At 46.3% G+C, this 17839-nt stretch overlaps 1 protein-coding gene and 1 pseudogene across 1 annotated transcript; both read left to right on the top strand.

Moving 5' to 3' along the window:
* ORNANAV1R-PS4014 (vomeronasal 1 receptor ornAnaV1R-ps4014 pseudogene) lies at positions 689 to 1584 on the top strand (annotated as a pseudogene).
* Positions 15188 to 16129, top strand: ORNANAV1R3139 (vomeronasal 1 receptor ornAnaV1R3139). The gene has a single exon (NM_001253531.2). The coding sequence runs from the start codon at positions 15188 to 15190 to the stop codon at positions 16127 to 16129; it is 942 nt and encodes a 313-aa protein (NP_001240460.2).
* The last annotated feature ends 1710 nt before the right edge of the window (positions 16130 to 17839 follow it).

Consider the following 17839-nt stretch of genomic DNA (forward strand, 5'->3'; position numbering starts at 1 on the left):
TGCTTTCTGATCCTTGCCATTCAGCCTCTCCAGGAATCCCAGGTTGCAGGTCCACCCTCTCCAGATTTCCTGAGCTCCAGGAAAAAAAGGCAGGGATGGGAGCCTCACTCCACAGGGATCCTATCCTCCAGAAGCCAACGTGGAAAAGCATTCACCTATCACCTTTCCCCTCAAGATTGCTCAGTCTTTTCTCTAACTGTAAATAGGTGAAGGGTTGCTATAGAGTTTAGGCCCATAGAAAACTACTGTCTGCTGGGACAAAGACAACATCACGTGTGTTAATCAGTCAATCAATTAATGATATTGTGCAGATATGTGCACAATGATAATGATTAATGATATGTGCAGAGAACTCTTCCAAGTGATTGTTAAGGGTCATTGTGTCCCATTCATGTGCTGGAATTCTTTGAATTAACCATTTAGTCTGTAGGTGTCAGGTAATAATATGCAGAGAAGTTCAAAAGGCTTTTGAAACCTGGGGTGATCAAAATGGATTGTGGAAACTTGACCATTCCCTACCAATCAGACTGATATACTCATTCATTTTGACTCGTTTGCAAGTTTTCTTTTCATCTCCAGGCACTAAATGACATGTCTCTGGTCCATGCTGATTTCTCCAGTGGTCCTGTAGAAATTTATTTCCGAAGTGATGGTTGTTGATGTAGCTTAGGGAGTCAATTTCCTCTACCAGACTGGACTAGGTATCCTGGGGAACTCTCTCCTCATCACACTCTACCTCACTTCATTCCCCGAGTTCCAAACCGAAGCCCACAGATCTGCCCATCATCCACCTGGCCCTGGTCCACACCGTGATGTTTCTTACAAGGTGGATCGTCATGGCATCAGGGATGTTGGGGCTGCAGCTTGTCCAGAATGATGTTGAGTGTAAGCTCTTCACCTATGTCTACTGCATCACCCGGGCCCTCTCCATCAGCACCACCTCCCTCCTGAGCGCGGTCCAGGCCATCACCATCAGTCCTAGCACCTCCTATCTGTTCCAGCTCAAGGTTCAGATCCCAAATGCCATCCGCCCAGTCTTAGCCATCTTGTGGATTTCCTACTCACTAATAAGCACCAACCTTCTGTTCCAAATGTTTGCCTCTTCCAATACAACCAACACGGATACCAACTGTTATTTGGGGCCTATGAATACATTCCTCCAGGGGCTGATTCTTCATGGCTCTCCACGACATCCTCTCCCTGGGGCTCATGAGCTGCTGCAGTGGGTACATGGTCCTTCTCCTGCACCACCACAGGCACCAAGTTCAGCATCTTCACAGCCCCAGCCAAACCCCCGAAACATCGCCAGAGAGATGAGTCACCCGGACCATTGTGCTGCTGGTGAGCTGCTTTGTAGTCTTTTACTGTGGAGACCTTGTCTTTTCTCTCTTTCTAGGGACATCCCTGAAGAGTAATACTGCTCTCCTGAATGCAGCCATGTTTGTGGCCAGTGGATATGCCACTATCAGCCCCTTTGTGTTGCTCACCTGTGACATAAGTGTCATTAAGTTCCTAGCTGATTTTCTGGGGAATAGAACCCTCAAATCCTTTCAGACCACGATGCTAACTGCCAGCCCTCTTTGATATGGAAATCTAAGTGGAGTCAAGTTAGGCACTCTGCCTAGATCTCATCTATCTCTCTGTCCTGACACTGGCCTGGAAAGCCCTCCCTTTGTGATCTGACAGATAGTTACTCTCTACATCTTCAAAGCTTTATTATCCTAGAACGAGTCGTCTACAATCGATGCCTGGAATTCCTTAACTCCCATTCTCTCCTAGACCCCCTCCAATCTGGCTTCCGTCCCCTCCACTCTACCGAGACTGCTCTCTCTAAGGTCACCCATGACCTCCTTCTTGCCAAATCCAATGGCTCCTACTCCATTCTGATCCTCCTTGACCTCTCTGCTGCCTTTGACACTGTCGACCATCCCCTCCTCCTCCATACCTTATCTCACCTTGGCTTCACGGACTCTGTCCTCTCCTGGTTCTCCTCTTACCTCTCTGGCCGATCATTCTCGGTCTCCTTCGCTGGCGCCTCCTCCCCCTCCCATCCTTTAACTGTTGGAGTTCCTCAAGGGTCAGTTCTTGGCCCTCTTCTGTTCTCCATTTACACTCACTCCCTCGGTGAACTCATCCGCTCTCACGGCTTTGACTACTATCTCTATGCAGATGACATGCAGATCTACATCTCCGGCCCTGTCCTCTCCCCCTCCCTTCAGGCTCGCATATCCTCCTGCCTCCGGGATGTCTCCACCTGGATGTCGGCCCGCCACCTAAAACTCAACATGAGCAAGACTGAGCTCCTCATCTTCCCTCCCAAACCCGGTCCTCTTCCAGACTTCTCTATCACCGTGGATGGCACGTCCATCCTTCCCGTCTCTCGGGCCCGCGATCTCGGTGTCATCCTTGACTCGTCCCTCTCGTTCACCCCACACATCCTATCCGTTACCGAGACCTGCCGGTTTCACCTCTACAATATCGCCAAGATCCGCCCTTTCCTCTCCACCCAAACGGCTACCTTACTATTACGGGCTCTCGTTATATCCCGGCTAGACTACTGTGTCAGCCTTCTCTCTGACCTCCCTTCCTCCTCTCTCGCCCCGCTCCGGTCTATTCTTCACTCCGCTGCCCGGCTCATCCTCCTGCAGAAACCATCTGGGCATGTCACTCCCCTTCTTAAACAACTCCAGTGGTTGCCTATCGACCTCCGCTCCAAACAAAAACTCCTCACTCTAGGCTTCAAGGCTCTCCATCACCTTGCCCCTTCCTACCTCTCCTCCCTTCTCTCTTTCTACCGCCCACCCCGCATGCTCCGCTCCTCCGCCGCCCACCTCCTCACCGTCCCTCGGTCTCGCCTATCCCGCCGTCGACCCCTGGGTCACGTCCTCCCGCGGTCCTGGAACGCCCTCCCTCCTCACCTCCGCCAAACTGATTCTCTAACCCTCTTCAAAACCCTACTTAAAAATCACCTCCTCCAAGAGGCGTTCCCAGACTGAGCTCCTCTTCCCCCTCTACTCCCTCTGCCATCCCCCCTTTACCTCTCCGCAGCTAAAGCCTCATTTTCCCCTTTTCCCTCTGCTCCTCCACCTCTCCCTTCCCATCCCCACAGCACCGTACTCATCCGCTCAACTGTATATATTTTCGTTACCCTATTTATTTTGCTAATGAATTGTACATCGCCTCGATTCTATTTAGTTGCCATCGGTTTTTACGAGATGTTCTTCCCCTTGACGCTGTTTATTGCCATTGTTCTTGTCTGTCCGTCTCCCCCGATTAGACTGTAAGCCCGTCAAACGGCAGGGACTGTCTCTATCTGTTGCCGACTTGTTCATCCCAAGCGCTTAGTACAGTGCTCTGCACATAGTAAGCGCTCAATAAATAAATACTATTGAATGAATGAATTTATTGAAGGCCCATCTCCTCCAAGAGGCCTTGCCTGTCTAAGCCCTCCTTTCTCTTTCTCCAACTGCCTTCTGCATCACCCACTGAACTTAGATTTCCTTTTTTTGACCCCTCCCTCACAATACGGCACTTATGTACATACTTTCAATTCATATATTTATATTAGTGACTGTTGTTCTCCCCCTGTACACTGTAAGCTCATCGTGGGCAGGGAATGTGTCTACCAACTCTGTTGTTTCATACTTTCCAAAGGGTTTAGTACAGTGCTCTGCACATAGGAAGATCTCAATCAACTCAAATGATCGACTGCTTCACTGATTTTGAATTCAGTCTGGATTACTGCAGAACAACCAGCCACCAAAGATAATAATCAAAATTTGAAAAGCATGTAGCATTTGTTAAGTGCTTCCTATGGAGGAGGTGGAGAGAAGAGGGGGATTGAGGAGAAGCAATTGCAGCAACTTGCAGGTGTCTCTTAGCAGCATCAGTTCCACATGGAGGCCCCATGTCACCACGAAGAGGTGGGGGAAGGAGGATGCTGGGCAGCATGGTGACCTGGCATGGCTTATGTGGTGGAAGTCACTCAATGCTAACCTCATCAGTGGAACTCAAGACCAAAGAAGACAAGTAGAAGGGGCTGACAATACTAGACCAGACAGAACCTGACTGGGGGTGTAGCACTCAACATCCCCCTGTACTATGTTAAATACTGAGATAAATGCAAGATAATCACATCTGACACAGTCTCTGTCCCACATGAAGTCTAAGGGACAGAGAGAACAGGAAGCTCACCTCCATTTTATAGTCCTTTTTCCCATTGAATCAAATAGGGATAGCATTTCAACCAAGAATTTAATAGGCTTAGGTGTATGCCTGTGTCCAGAGTAATTCTTGAATTTTTGTACTTCTGCTACCTTCATGGTGTTTAACCTAGTGAGAGACAGAATGAACAAGGTAAAGACATGAGACTGGAACAGCGAGGGGCAGATGGACAGGCAGTAGACACCTAAAAATACCCTCTAGACTGTGAGCTCCTTAGGGACAGTGAATGTGCCTTCTAACCTTATTTTACTGGTTTCTCCCAAGTTCTCAGGACATGTCATGCCATGTCTTTGCTGGGCAAGACAAGGTAAATGAAGAAAATACAGGAGAGATGGAATCTCAGGTAACTATGTTATATAGAGGAGAGAAAATTAGGTCCTCACAAACCCAATTCATGATGACTGTGGGGAGAGCCACCCTAGTGATCTTGGATTGCTGGAATGAATTTAGCATGTCTAAGACTGAGCTCCTTATCTCTCCTCCCAAACCCTATCCTCTCCTTGACTTTCCCATCTCTGTGGATGGCACTGCCATCCTTCCTGTATCACAAGCCCGCAACCTCAGTGTCATCCTTGACTCCGCTCTCTCATTCAACCCACCCAACCAATCCGTCACCACAATCTGCCTGTCTCACCTTCACAACATGGCCAAGATCTGCCCTTTCTTCTCCATCCAAACCTCTACCTTGTTGGTACAATCTCTCATCATACCTGAAGTGTATTGCTTCATCAGCATCCTTTCTGATCTCCCATTCTCCTGTCTCTCCCCACTCCAGTCTGTACTTCACTCCGCTGCCCGGATTATCCTTCCACAGAAACACTCTGGGCAAGTCACTACCCTCCTCAAAAACCTCCAGTGGTTGCCTATCAACCTTCACGTGAAGCAAAAACTCCTCACTCTTGGCTTCAAAGCTCTCATTTACCTTGCACCCTCCTGTCTCATCTCCCTTCTCTCCTCCTACAACCCTCCTACGGTTGTATCGTAGTCTCCAAAGAGTTGAGTACAGTGCTCTGCAGATAGGAAGCTTTCAATAAATTCAAACGATTGATTGTTACATTGATTTTGAATTCAGTCTGAATTACTGCAGAACAACAGGACAACAGGAGGAGGTAGGGGAAGGAGGAGGCTAGGTGGCTTGGTGACTTAACATGGCCTTTGCCGTTGAAGTGACTCAGGGCTAACCTCAGCAAAGTGGAACTTAAGACGAAGGAATACAAGTAGAAGGGGATGTCAAGACGGGGCCAGACAAAACCTGACCTGAGGTGTAACACTTAGTCTTGCCAAGTACTTCGTTAAATACTGAGATAAATGCAAAATACTCACATCTGACACAGTCCCTGTCCCACATTGAGATCAAGGAATAAGGGATAGAGAGAACAGAAAGCTCACCTCCATTTTATAGTCCTTTTCCCCATTAAGTCAAAAGGAAATAGCCTTTCAACCAACAATTAAACAATTAAACAGGCCTAAAATGTGTCCGTGTGTCCTGAGTAATTCTTGTATTTTTGTACTTCTCTCGCTACTTTCATGGTTTTTAACCTAGTGATCAAGGGAAGGAACAAGGTGAAGACATATGACTGGGACAGGTACGGACAGATGGATAGGCAGTAGACCCCAAGAAATACCCTCTAGACTGTGAGATCCTTATGAGCAGGGAATTAACCTATTAACCTTATTGTACTGGATTCTCCCCAGCTCTCAGGACATGCCATGCCATGTCTTTGCTGGGCAAGACAAGTTAAATGAAGAAAATACAGGAGAGATGGAATCTCAGCTGACTCTGTTATACAGAGGAGAGAAAATTAGGTCCCCACAGACCCAATTCATGATGACTGTGGGGAGAGCCAGCCTAGTGATCTTGGAGTGCTGTAATGAACACAGCATGTCTAAGACTGAGCTCCTTATCTTCTCTCCCAAACCCTGACTTCTCCCTGACGCCACTACCATCCTTCTCGTCTCACAAGCCCGCAACCTTGGTGTCATCCTTGACCCCGCTCTCTCATTCAACCCACATAATCCCATGGGTCTCCAAAACCTGCTAGTCTCACCTTCATTAAATCGCCAAGATCCACCCTTTTCTCTCCATCCAAACGGCTACCACATTAGTACAATCGCCCATCCTATCCTGACCACATTACTGCATCAGCATCCTTTCTGACCTCCCAAACTCCTGTCACTCCCCACTTTAGTGTATACTACACTCTTCTACCTGGATTATAGTTCTACAGAAACGTTCTGGGCTTGTTACCCCCTCCTCAAAAATCTCCAGTGGTTGCCTATCAACCTTCTCATGAAGCAAAAACTCCTCACTCTTGGCTTCAGAGCTCTCCATTCCCTTGCCCCCTCTTACCTCACTTCCCTTCTCTCCTCCCACAGCTCACCCCGTACACTCTGCTCATCTGCCACTGCTAATCTCCTCACTGGGCCTCGTTCTCACCCGTCCTGCCATCGATCCCTGTTCCACATCCTATCACTGACCTGGAATGCCCTCCCTTTTCACATCTGCCAAATTAACTCTCTTACCCTATTCAAAGCCCTATTGAGAGCTCACCTCCTCCAGGAGGCCTTCTCAGACTGAGCCCTCCCTTTCCACCCTCCTCCCCTCCCCATTTACCCTACTCCATCCCTCTACTCTTCTCCCTTCTCATTCATTCATTCATTCAATAGTATTTATTGAGCGCTTACTATGTGCAGAGCACTGTACTAAGCGCTTGGGATGAACAGGTCGGCAACAGATAGAGACAGTCCCTGCCATTTGACGGGCTTACAGTCTAATCGGGGGAGACGGACAGACAAGAACAATGGCACTAAACAGCGTCAAGGGGAAGAACATCTCGTAAAAACAATGGCAACTAAATAGAATCAAGACGATGTACAATTCATTAACAAAATAAATAGGGTAACGAAAATATATACAGTTGAGCGGACGAGTACAGTGCTGTGGGGATGGGAAGGGAGAGGTGGAGGAGCAGAGGGAAAAGGGGAAAATGAGGCTTTAGCTGCGGAGAGGTAAAGGGGGGATGGCAGAGGGAGTAGAGGGGGAAGAGGAGCTCAGTCTGGGAAGGCCTCTTGGAGGAGGTGATTTTTAAGTAAGGTTTTGAAGAGGGAAAGAACACAGCACTCATGTACGTTTGTACATATTATTTATCACTCTATTTATTTTATGAATTATATGTATATATCTATGATTCTATCTATTTTGACAGTATTGATGCCTGACTACTTTTGTTTTGCTGTCTCCCCCTTTTAGACTGTGAGCCACTTGTTGGGCTAGGATTGTCTCTATCTGTTGCCGAATTGTACATTCCAAGCACTTAGTAAAGTGCTCTGCACACAGTAAGCACTCAATGAATATGATTGAATGAATGAATAAAAATATTATAGTTGGATGGCTTTGGTGCTTGTGATCACTTATTAACATAAAAAAATAGCGTTTGTTAAGTGCTTTCTGTATGCCAGGCACTGTAATAAACAGTGGGGTAGATATGAAAACATCCAGCAGGACAGAGTCCATGTAACCCATGGGGCTGACAGCTCTAACCCCTGTTTTACAGCTGAGAAAGCTGAGGTGCAGAGAAGTTAAGTGACTTGTCCAAGGTCACTCAGCCAACAAGTGGTAGGGGTGTGATTAGAACCAAGGACCTCTATTATCAGGCCTGGGATCTTTCCACTAGGCCATACTGCTTCCCGATATGGATGGTGAGTATGGTTCAGACATTATACTAATGCAACTGCTCAAGGAGTCAGATGAGTCACTTATGGAAGGACCATGTCCCACGACCATAGGGAAGTTGGGACTTGCCTACCCTTCTGTGGATCTTCAGTTTGGCTGGAGGTTTATTACTTCATGCTCTTCTACCTTATTATCTCCCGATTTAATAGGACTATATTCTCTCTCTCTTTAAATCTCCATAATCTGGCCCCCACACACATATATGTATCTCTCTTCAAGAGGGATATACTGTTACATGTATGTTTATATACATGTTCACATATCTCTATCCCTTTGAGATATTTATAGGTAACTGTAAATCAATGAGTGCATTAATAATGTCAGTATAATACGCATGTATATCTGCGTGGTGAGGAAATAGAGAATCAATATCTCAGATCTGCTGTGCTAACTGATTGCAAGTTCCACACTCAGTTTATCAACCCATCAGTGGTACTTAACTGAATGCTTAATATATGTAAAGCAGAGTTGCCTTGTAGAAAGATCCCAGGCCTGGGAGTCAAAGAACCCTGGATTCTAATCCTGGTCCTGCCATTTTCCTGCTGTGTGAACTTGGACAAATCACTTAACTTCTATATGCCTCAATTTCCACATCTGTAAAATGAGGATTCACTAGTTGTCTTCGCTCCTACTTAGAATGCAAGCCCCACGAGGGTTATTCGCTGTGTCTGATCTTCTATCTACCCCATCACTAATGCAGTGCCTGCACTTAGAAATAACATAACAGATGTCAAGGTAATTATCATTACTTATATTACTGTTGTAATTATGATGTTCATTATTATTATGATTTAGTTCAGAAAGCCAGAAGAGTTTTGGTCCAGCTGAATCTGACTGATTGCTATAATGCACTGACAAGGGTGGTTTTTGGACACTGGGGACTCCTCATCTCCTGCTCATGCTTGACAGTGTCAGGATCCTGCTAGTGAAAAGAAAATCACTGGCCTGGAGGGAGATGAGCACATGAAACCCTTCCCTATAAACACCCACCTGGTCACCACACTGGACCGATAGAAGCATGGTTCTGGAATCAAATGGCAGCACGGTGAGTTTCTCCTTCTTCCTGACTCTATGGTCGGGAATGGAGAGGAGATCATCTTTTATTTGTGAGCCAAAGGTGTCATGCAGGTGTGGACCAGGAGAAGGCTGATCAACAAAACCTGACTGTTAGAAGTGGCTGTTCCCCCAAACCCTGACAAGTCATTCAATAGTATTTATTGAGTGCTTCCTATGTACAGAGCACTGTACTAAGCGCTTGGAATGTACAATTCAGCAACAGATAGAGACAATCCCTGCCCATTGATGGGCTTACAGCCTAATTGGGGGAGACAGACAGACGAAAACAATAGCAATAAATAGAATCAAGGGGCTGTACACCTCATTAACAAAATTGATATATATATATATATAAAATATACAAATGAGTGGATGAGCACAGTGCTGAGAGGAGGGGAAGGTAAAGGGGGAAGAGCAAAGGGAGGGTGGGGGAAGAAGTCTTAGCTGAGGGGAGGTGAAGGGGGGCAGAGAGGCAGCAGAGGGAAAAGGGAAAGCTCAGTCTGGGAAGGCCTCTTGGAGGAGGTGAGCTCTCACTAGGGCTTTGAAGAGGGGAAGAGAGTTTGTTTGGCAGAGGTGAGGAGCGAGGACATTCCAGGACAGCGGGGGGCCTTAGGCCGGGGTCAACGGCGGGAAAGGTGAGAGCTGGGGACGGTGAAGGGGTGGGCAGCAAAGGAGCAGAGCCTACGGTGTGAGCAGTAGAAAGAGACCAGGGAGGAGAGGTAGGAGGGGGCAAAGTGATGGAGAGCCTTGAAGCCTAGAGTGAGAAGTTTTTGTTTTGTGCAGAGGTTGATAGGCAACCACTGGGGGTTTTTAAGAAGGGGAGTGACATGCTCATAGCGTTTCTGCAGGAAGATGAGCCGGGCATTGGAATGAAGAATAGACTGGACCAGGGAGAGACATGAGGGAGGAAGATCAGAAAGAAGGCTGACACAATAATCCAACCGGGGTATTATGAGAGCCTGTACCAGTAAGATAGCCGTTTGGGTGGAGAGGAAAGGGAGGGTCTTGACAATATTATAAGGGTGAAACCGGCAGGTCTTGGTGACGGATTGGATGTGTCAGGTGAATGAGTGAGCTGAGTCAAGGATGACACCAAGGTTGCGAGTTTGAGAGACGGGAAGGACGGTCGTACCATCCACAGTGATAAGGAAGTTAAGAAGAGGATAGGGCTAGGGAGGGAAGATAGCACCCTCGTCACACCAAGGCAGATTTTTCATCCTTCCTTGTTCCCTCTACCCTCTAGCAGATTGGCTAGCTGTACTGAGAGAGTCACCTGCTTCTGACTGTATCCTCAGTCATTTTCTCCATCATTTTGCTGCCCCCCAGCTGTATGTCCAGAACAGGCCTCTCCCTCCCAGATTTGGGGATCCCTAAGCAGAGAAACAGCCCTTTTCCCAGGACACCCATGCCCCCCAGATTTTCAGAAAGTCTCTCCTATTTGCAATTCAGACAAACACTCTCTCACTTCTCCCCATTCCTCTGCTAGTCCCAGAGCTCCAGGGCCACCTCTGCTGGGGCTGGCCAGAGGCTGGGCAGAGGAACAGGATGGCTTTTAGGTCCACTAGACTAGGTCTTTTCCTGAAATGAAGAGGGTACTACTGTCTTTCTCTCTTCTCTCTCAACCCCTGATTCAAAGGCAAACTCTGTCCCCCAAAGACTCTAACACAGACATGGATTCACTGACACACACACACACACACACAAATGATACCAACACCCACACCCACAAATGTAACCCTAGGAGTCTGGCAAGACAATAAAAGTCTCATTTTACCTCCCACCAGAAACAATCTAGTCCAGCAACAATTCACTGGACTAAACTATTTCCAAATCTCCCTAAGAATGATTTAATTCTTTATGTTCTGAACACTTGCATTTAAGCTTTGAATAGATTCAAACAATCATTCAGGCTGCTGTTTTATCTTAATCCACTTCTCCCTTTTTCCTTCCCCCATCTTTACGATGGGCTTCAGCAGGTGTGGGATATCTTCACTAATTTTCCTTGAATCCAGTTCCTTCCAAGTCCTCATTGCCTACATTTTCTGTTGAATCTTCGGTGAATATTAGTTGTAAATGATTCTGATTCTTCCTCTATATTTGCTCCTGCATATTATAACTCTCTAGGGGTATGATACCATCTCCCTAAAAATGACCTCTTCTCTACTTTTCAGTGAACTCAAATTGGGTTAATTTATCTCTAACAAATTGTTGGCAATCTGGTCTTACCACAGCCTGGTCATCCCGCTTCTGTTCATCATCTTCTAGCCCTCTGGTTTCATTTCCAGATACACTGAAAGGCTTGTCCTGACTACTGGTGACACTTCAACTGCTTAAAGAGTGTTTTGACAAATTAATATCGCCATGTGGTAGGCAGAATCAATCTTGGATGTGAGTATTCTTTTAATCCTTTTAATAATTTGTGGAAAACATACTTAAATTCATTCCCAAACTGTACCAGTAACTAAATGACTAATTCAAAGACAGGATTTATTTTGTGAACAAACTCTCTTATGGTACTTTGATCTTGTAGTGGTGCCGTCCTGCTTTGCTATTTAACTTTATCTGTCTAGATGGATACTTATGATTTTACTTACTACTTGGACCATCTTTAAGCTTTCGCAAAATGCTCTTTAAATCGTGTTTCTTATATGAAATGGAAGTCTGTATGGCTTGTTTTCCTTGTATGTCCTGGGATCTCGTGATTGAGGAAATGATGAGACAGAAACGTTTCTGAAATCAGTTTTCTCTCTACTCGTAAGTCAGTACAGTGTGCTTTAGTGGAAAGTGCCCGGGTTTGGGAGACAGAGGATATAGGTTCCAATCCTGGCTCCACCACCTTTCCTGCTGTGGGATCTTGGGCAAGCCACTTAACTTCTCTGGGGCTGGGTTACCTCATCTGTAAAATGGGTATTAAAACTGTGAGCCCCATCTGGGACAACCTCATGAGCTTGTATCTACTTCAGCACATAAAATAGTGCTTGGCACATAGTGAGTGCTTAACAAATATCATAACTATTAATTATTATTATTACTAATAATGGCATCCAATGATTGATGCGACTTTGGGGTGAAATAATAACGATTAATGTCCTTGTGTTTGGGAAGTCCTCATCTTTCTTCAGATGATGCCCCTGCCTGTTTTTCCTGGCCCAGGTGATCTGCCAGAGCCCACTCCTTATCTTGATGCTTTCATATCCCAGTTCAGGTTTAAGGCATCTCCAGTGATCAGAGGGAGAGTGTCCCATTGCATCAGTGATGTCCTGTAAAATCCTAGGAATGTTCAATCCTAACCATACGATTCCCAGGTGGATGAATGCCCAGTAGAGTCAGCTACTCAGGCATAACTGGTAAAATCTGAAACAATTCTCTTCTGATCATACTCGCTATCACAAAATGATCCTTCTTGTAAAAGCCTAAATTCTAAGAATCTGAATATTAAAACTTTCCTGAGTCCCTTCAGAAGAAAACACAATTTGCATTAAAACAGAAATCCACAATTTTCCTTTGCCATTCATCTATTTTTTTTTTGGAGTTCTTGGCAGTTAAGCACCCCACCATGTTATGCTTCACCCTTCTCCCAAATAAATCAATGGAAAATTAACTCTTGAGACATGTTAATGTCTAGGCTTTTATTGTAAGCTCACAGTACTCTTCCAAGCACAGTGATCTACATATAATGTCCTGTTGTAAGCTGTCAAATCTTCTGGACCCATAGGAACTCCACAGACACACCTCTCTCAGAAAGCCCCACTCTCCATCGACCATTCTGGTAGGTGTATCCATAGAGGTTTCTTGGTAAAAATATGGAATTGGTTTACAATAGCCTTCTTACCCGCAGTACACTAGAGTTTCTGCCCTCAAATCTCTAATGCAGCTGCTGTGCAGCAAGGGTGAATTTTGACTTGTAACAGACTGACTTCCACTTGCTAGCCACTGCCCAAGCTAGGAATAGAAAGGGTTTGCCTCTGCTTGACTCTCCCTCACATAGCAGATACTGGTAGAGTAGTGGAAATTTCTCCAGGTGTGATAATAATGACGATGGCATTTGTTAAGCTCTTACTATGTCCCGAGCACTGTTCTAACTGTGCAGTAGATCCAAGATAATGAGGTTATCCCGCTTGGGGGGTCACAGTCTTATTGCTCATTTTACAGATGAGAGAACTGAGGCAGAGAAGTTAAGTGACTTGACCAAGGTCAAACAGCAGAAAAGCGGCAGAGCCAGGAGCAGGATCCACGTCCTCTGGCTCTCAATCCTGTGCCCTTTTCCCTAAGCCACACTGCTTCTCTAATCCTGAGAGGGGCTGCATATAATATATACTCATTAATACCATCGATAGATTGATTTAATTGATTATGAGGTCTAAAAGGGAAGTTGCATTCTTCATGTAAACAATGTCTGAATGTTTGCTCAATTTCATCTTTCTCCACTGCACTCTGTCATACCTTTATGTCATCCCATTTTCTGTCCCAACTCCCCAGTGCAAATGTCCTCTTTAATTCCGTAAGTTGTTGGATATCTATAGCAATCCATCTCCCCAAATTTCCTCCCATTATTCCACTCTCTCTCAAGATGTCTCCTTACTTCTAGCAAATGCACCGATTAATATGTCTTTTTAAAGTAACTTTATCTTACAGAGTAGGCTGCCCTGCATCTCACACTAATTCCTTAGGGTCTCTTTTATTACCCGCTTGTGCCACCCCTCAGGTTGCCTTCTCGAATGAATTATAAAACCAATCACTTCATCCATCAGTGGTATTTATTGAGTGCTTATTTAGTGCAGAAAACTGTGTTAAGCACTGGGGAGAGGAGAATGCAGAAGTCTAGTGTGAGAGAGTGAATACTGCCCCTGGGTCGAGAGGTCTGTGGACTGCTGGTAAATCAAGGGTCCGTGTCCATGTGTCCACACAGAAACTCCCTGGCAGTTTAGTTTTGGCCGAGGTTAATTGGATAATGTTATTTAAGTGCTTAATGTGGGCCCAATACTGTACTAAGTTCTGGAATAGATACAGGGTAATCAGGTGGGACACAGTCCAAGTCCCTCATGGGCCTCAAAGTCTCAAATTCCATTTTAAACATGACATAACTGAGGCACAGGAAATTGAAGTGACTTTCCAAGGGTCACACAGCCAACAAGTGGTAGTGCTGGGATTAGAACCCAGGTCCTCAGATTCCCAAGCCTGTGCTTCTTCCACGAGGCCACACTGCTTCTATCCTTATGGTCCCTCCCTAGGTTGGGAAATCACCATAATGTTCACAGAGGTGGGATTTTTCTATGCCCTCAGTGGCTCTGGGTACAATGTCCCCTATTTTTCTGAAGATACCAAGGGACAGACTCCAGGAGTTCATCCCCCCACTTGAGCTAAGGTCTCGTAGAGGCCTCAGAACTACTTCTCTATGCCTTTCATCGGTCCCTTCTCTCCTTTGTCTTTTCCTGTAACTGTGGTGACCTCAGCTCCATGGCCATGGTCAACTGACTCATGGCTGCCTGATGGGCCTCCTTAACCTCTTGGAGGCTCTAGCCTCTTCCATTAAGGCTGAGATGTCCATCAATCATATTTACTGATCATGTAATGTGTGCAAAACACTCTACTAAGAACTTGGGAGAAAACAATACAACACTATGCCAGACACATTCCCTGCCCACAGTGAGCTTAAAGTCAGGGGCCAGAGACAGACATCAATATAAAGAAATAAATTACATATTTGCACTTTAGTGCTGTGTGTGCCCACCGTATGACTACTCCCCAACTGGAACAGGGGCCTGGGTGGGCCATGGGTGAGAGTGGAGAGTAGATTATCTCTAAGATGTTGGTTCCCAGAGATCGGGTGGTTCACTGTGGGCTTTTGGCTCAAATTACCCCTGGCCATTGGCTGCAGCTGCTTGTTAAGGTCATTGTGTCCTACACATATGCTGGAATTCTTTGAAATGACCATTTAATCTGTAGATGTCAGGTAAGCAGTGGGCATAGTATGCTGAGAAGTTCAAAAGACTTTTGAAACCTGGGGTTGATCAAAATGGATTGTGGAAAGTTGACCATTCCCTACTAATCTGACTGACATACTTCATTTTGGATCCTTTGCAAGTTTTCTTTTCATCTCCAGGATCTAATTATCATGTTTCTGGTCCGACCCGAATTTCTCCAGTAGTCCTGCAGAAATTTATTTTCGAAGTGATGGCTGTTAATGTGGCTCAGGGAGTCAGTTTCCTTTCCCAGACAGGAGTTGGTGTCCTGGGGAACTCTGTCCTCATCACACTCTACCTCACTTCGTTCCTCATGGGTTCCAAACTGAAGCCCACAGAACTCACCATCATCCACCTGGCCCTGGTCCACACCGTAATGCTTCTTACAAGGTGGATCGTCATGGCATCAGGGATGTTGGGGCTGCAGCTTGTCCAGAATGATGCTGAGTGTAAGCTCTTCATTTATGTCTACCGCATGACCCGGGCCCTCTCCATCTGCACCACCTCCCTCCTGAGCGTGGTCCAGGCCATCACCATCAGTCCTAGCACCTCCTATCTGTTCCAGCTCAAGGTTCAGATCCCAAAAGCCATCTGCCCTGTCTTAGCCATCTTGTGGATTCCCAACTCGCTGATAAGCACCAACCTTCTGTTCCAAACGTTTGCCTCTTCCAATACAACCAACACGGATACCAACTGTTATTTGGTGCCTATAAACACAATCCTTCAGGAGTTGATTCTCACCTTCATGGCTCTCCGCGACATCCTCTCCTTGGGGCTCATGAGCTGCTGTAGTGGGTACATGGTCCTTCTCCTGCACCGACATGGGCACCGGGTCCAGCATCTTCACAGCCCCAGCCAAACCCCCAAAACATTGCCAGAGAGACGAGCCACCCACACCATTGTGCTGCTGGTCAGCTGCTTTGTAGTTTTCTACTGTGGAGACTTTGTCTTTTCCATGTTTCTAGGGACTTCCATGAAGAATAATGCTGCCCTTCTGAATGCAGCCATGTTTGTGGCCAGTGGGTATGCCACTATCAGCCCCTTTGTGTTGCTCACCTGTGACAGAAGGGTCATTGTGTTCCTAGCTGATTTTCTGGGGAATAGAACCCTCAAATCCCCTCACACCACGGTGTTATCTGCCAGCCCTCTTTGATATGGAAATCCAAGTGGAGTCAAGCTAGGCACTCTGCCTAGATCTCATCTCTCTCTCTGCCAATCTCTCAATCAGGTCCTGACACTGGACTGGAAAGCCCTTCCTTTTTGATCTGACAGAGTTACGCTCTCCACCATCGAAGCTTTACTGAAGGCCCATCTCATCCAAGAGACCTTCCCTGTCTAAGCCCTCCTTTCTTCTTCTCCCACTGCCTTCTGCATCACCCTTGAATTTAGAGTTATTCCTTTTTTTGACCCCTCCCTCAAAACACAGGACTTATATACATACCTGCAATTCATTTATTCATATTAGTGACTGTCAGACTCACCCTGTAGACTGTAAGCTCATCATGGGCAGGGAATGTGTCTACCAACTCCATGTATTGTCGTCTCCAAAGAGTTTAATACAGTGCTCCACACATAGGAAGCTTTCAATAAATTCAAACGATTGATTGTTACACCAATTTTGAATTCAGTCTGGATTACTGGAGAACAACCGGACACCAGGAGGAGATAGGGGAAGGAGGAGGCTGGGCGGCTTGGTGACTTAGCATGGCCTTTGTGGTTGAAGTGGCTCAGTGCTAACCTCAGAAAAGTGGAACTTACGATCAAGGAAGACAAGTAGAAGGGGTGTCAAGACGGGGCCAGACAGAACCTGACTGGGGGTGTAGCACTTAGTATTGCCAAGTACTACGTTAAATACTGAGATAAATGCAAGATACTCCCATCTGACACAGTCCCTGTCCCACATGGAGATTACAGTAGAAGGGATAGAGAGAACAGAAATTCACCCCCGTTTTATAGACCTTTCCCCATTAAATCAAATGGGAATAACATTTCAACCAAGAATTTAACAGGCGTAAAAGGTGTCAGGGTGTCCTGAGTAATTCTTACATTTTTGTATTTCTCTCACTACTTTCAAGGTTTTTAAGCTAGTGAGAGAGGGAATGAACAAGGTACAGACATGTGACTGGGACGGGGGGGCAGATGGCCAGACAGTAGACACCAAAAAATACCTTCTAGACTGTGAGATCCTTATGGGCAGGAAATGTGTCTATTAACCTTATTGTACTGGATTCTCCCAAGCTCTCAGGACATGCCATGCCATCTCTTTGCTGGGCAAGACAAGTTAAATGAAGAGAATACAGGAGAGATGGAATCTCAGCTGACTCTGTTCTTCAGAGGAGAGAAAATTAGGTGTCCACAGACTCAATTCATGATGACTGTTGGGAGAGCCAACCTAGTCATCTTGGAGTGCTGGAATGAACTCAGCATGTCTAAGACTGAGCTCATCATCTTCCCTCCCAAGCCCTGTCCTCTACCTGACTTGCATGTCACCCCCCTCCTCAAAACTCTCCAGGGGTTGCCTATCAACCATCGCATGAAGCAAAAACTCCTCACTCTCGACTTCAAAGCTCTCCGTCCCCTTATCCCCTCCTACCTCACCTCCCTTCCCTCTTCCTGCAGCCCACCTGGTACACTCGACTCCACTGGGGCCGCTAACCCCGTCACTCGGCCTCCATCACGCCCATCCTGCCATCGACCCCTGGCCCACGTCCTACCACTCTCACGCTATTCTACCAGAATGCCCTCCCTTCTCACATCCGCGGAATCTTCAAAGCCTTACTGAGAGCCCACCTCCTCAAGGGGGCCTTCCCAGACTGAACCATCCCTTTACTTCTGCCCCTTCTCCCCTCCCCAGTCCCCCTAT

This window comes from Ornithorhynchus anatinus, chromosome 8 (genome assembly GCF_004115215.2).
Source record: "Ornithorhynchus anatinus isolate Pmale09 chromosome 8, mOrnAna1.pri.v4, whole genome shotgun sequence".
Classification (NCBI taxonomy): domain Eukaryota; kingdom Metazoa; phylum Chordata; class Mammalia; order Monotremata; family Ornithorhynchidae; genus Ornithorhynchus; species Ornithorhynchus anatinus.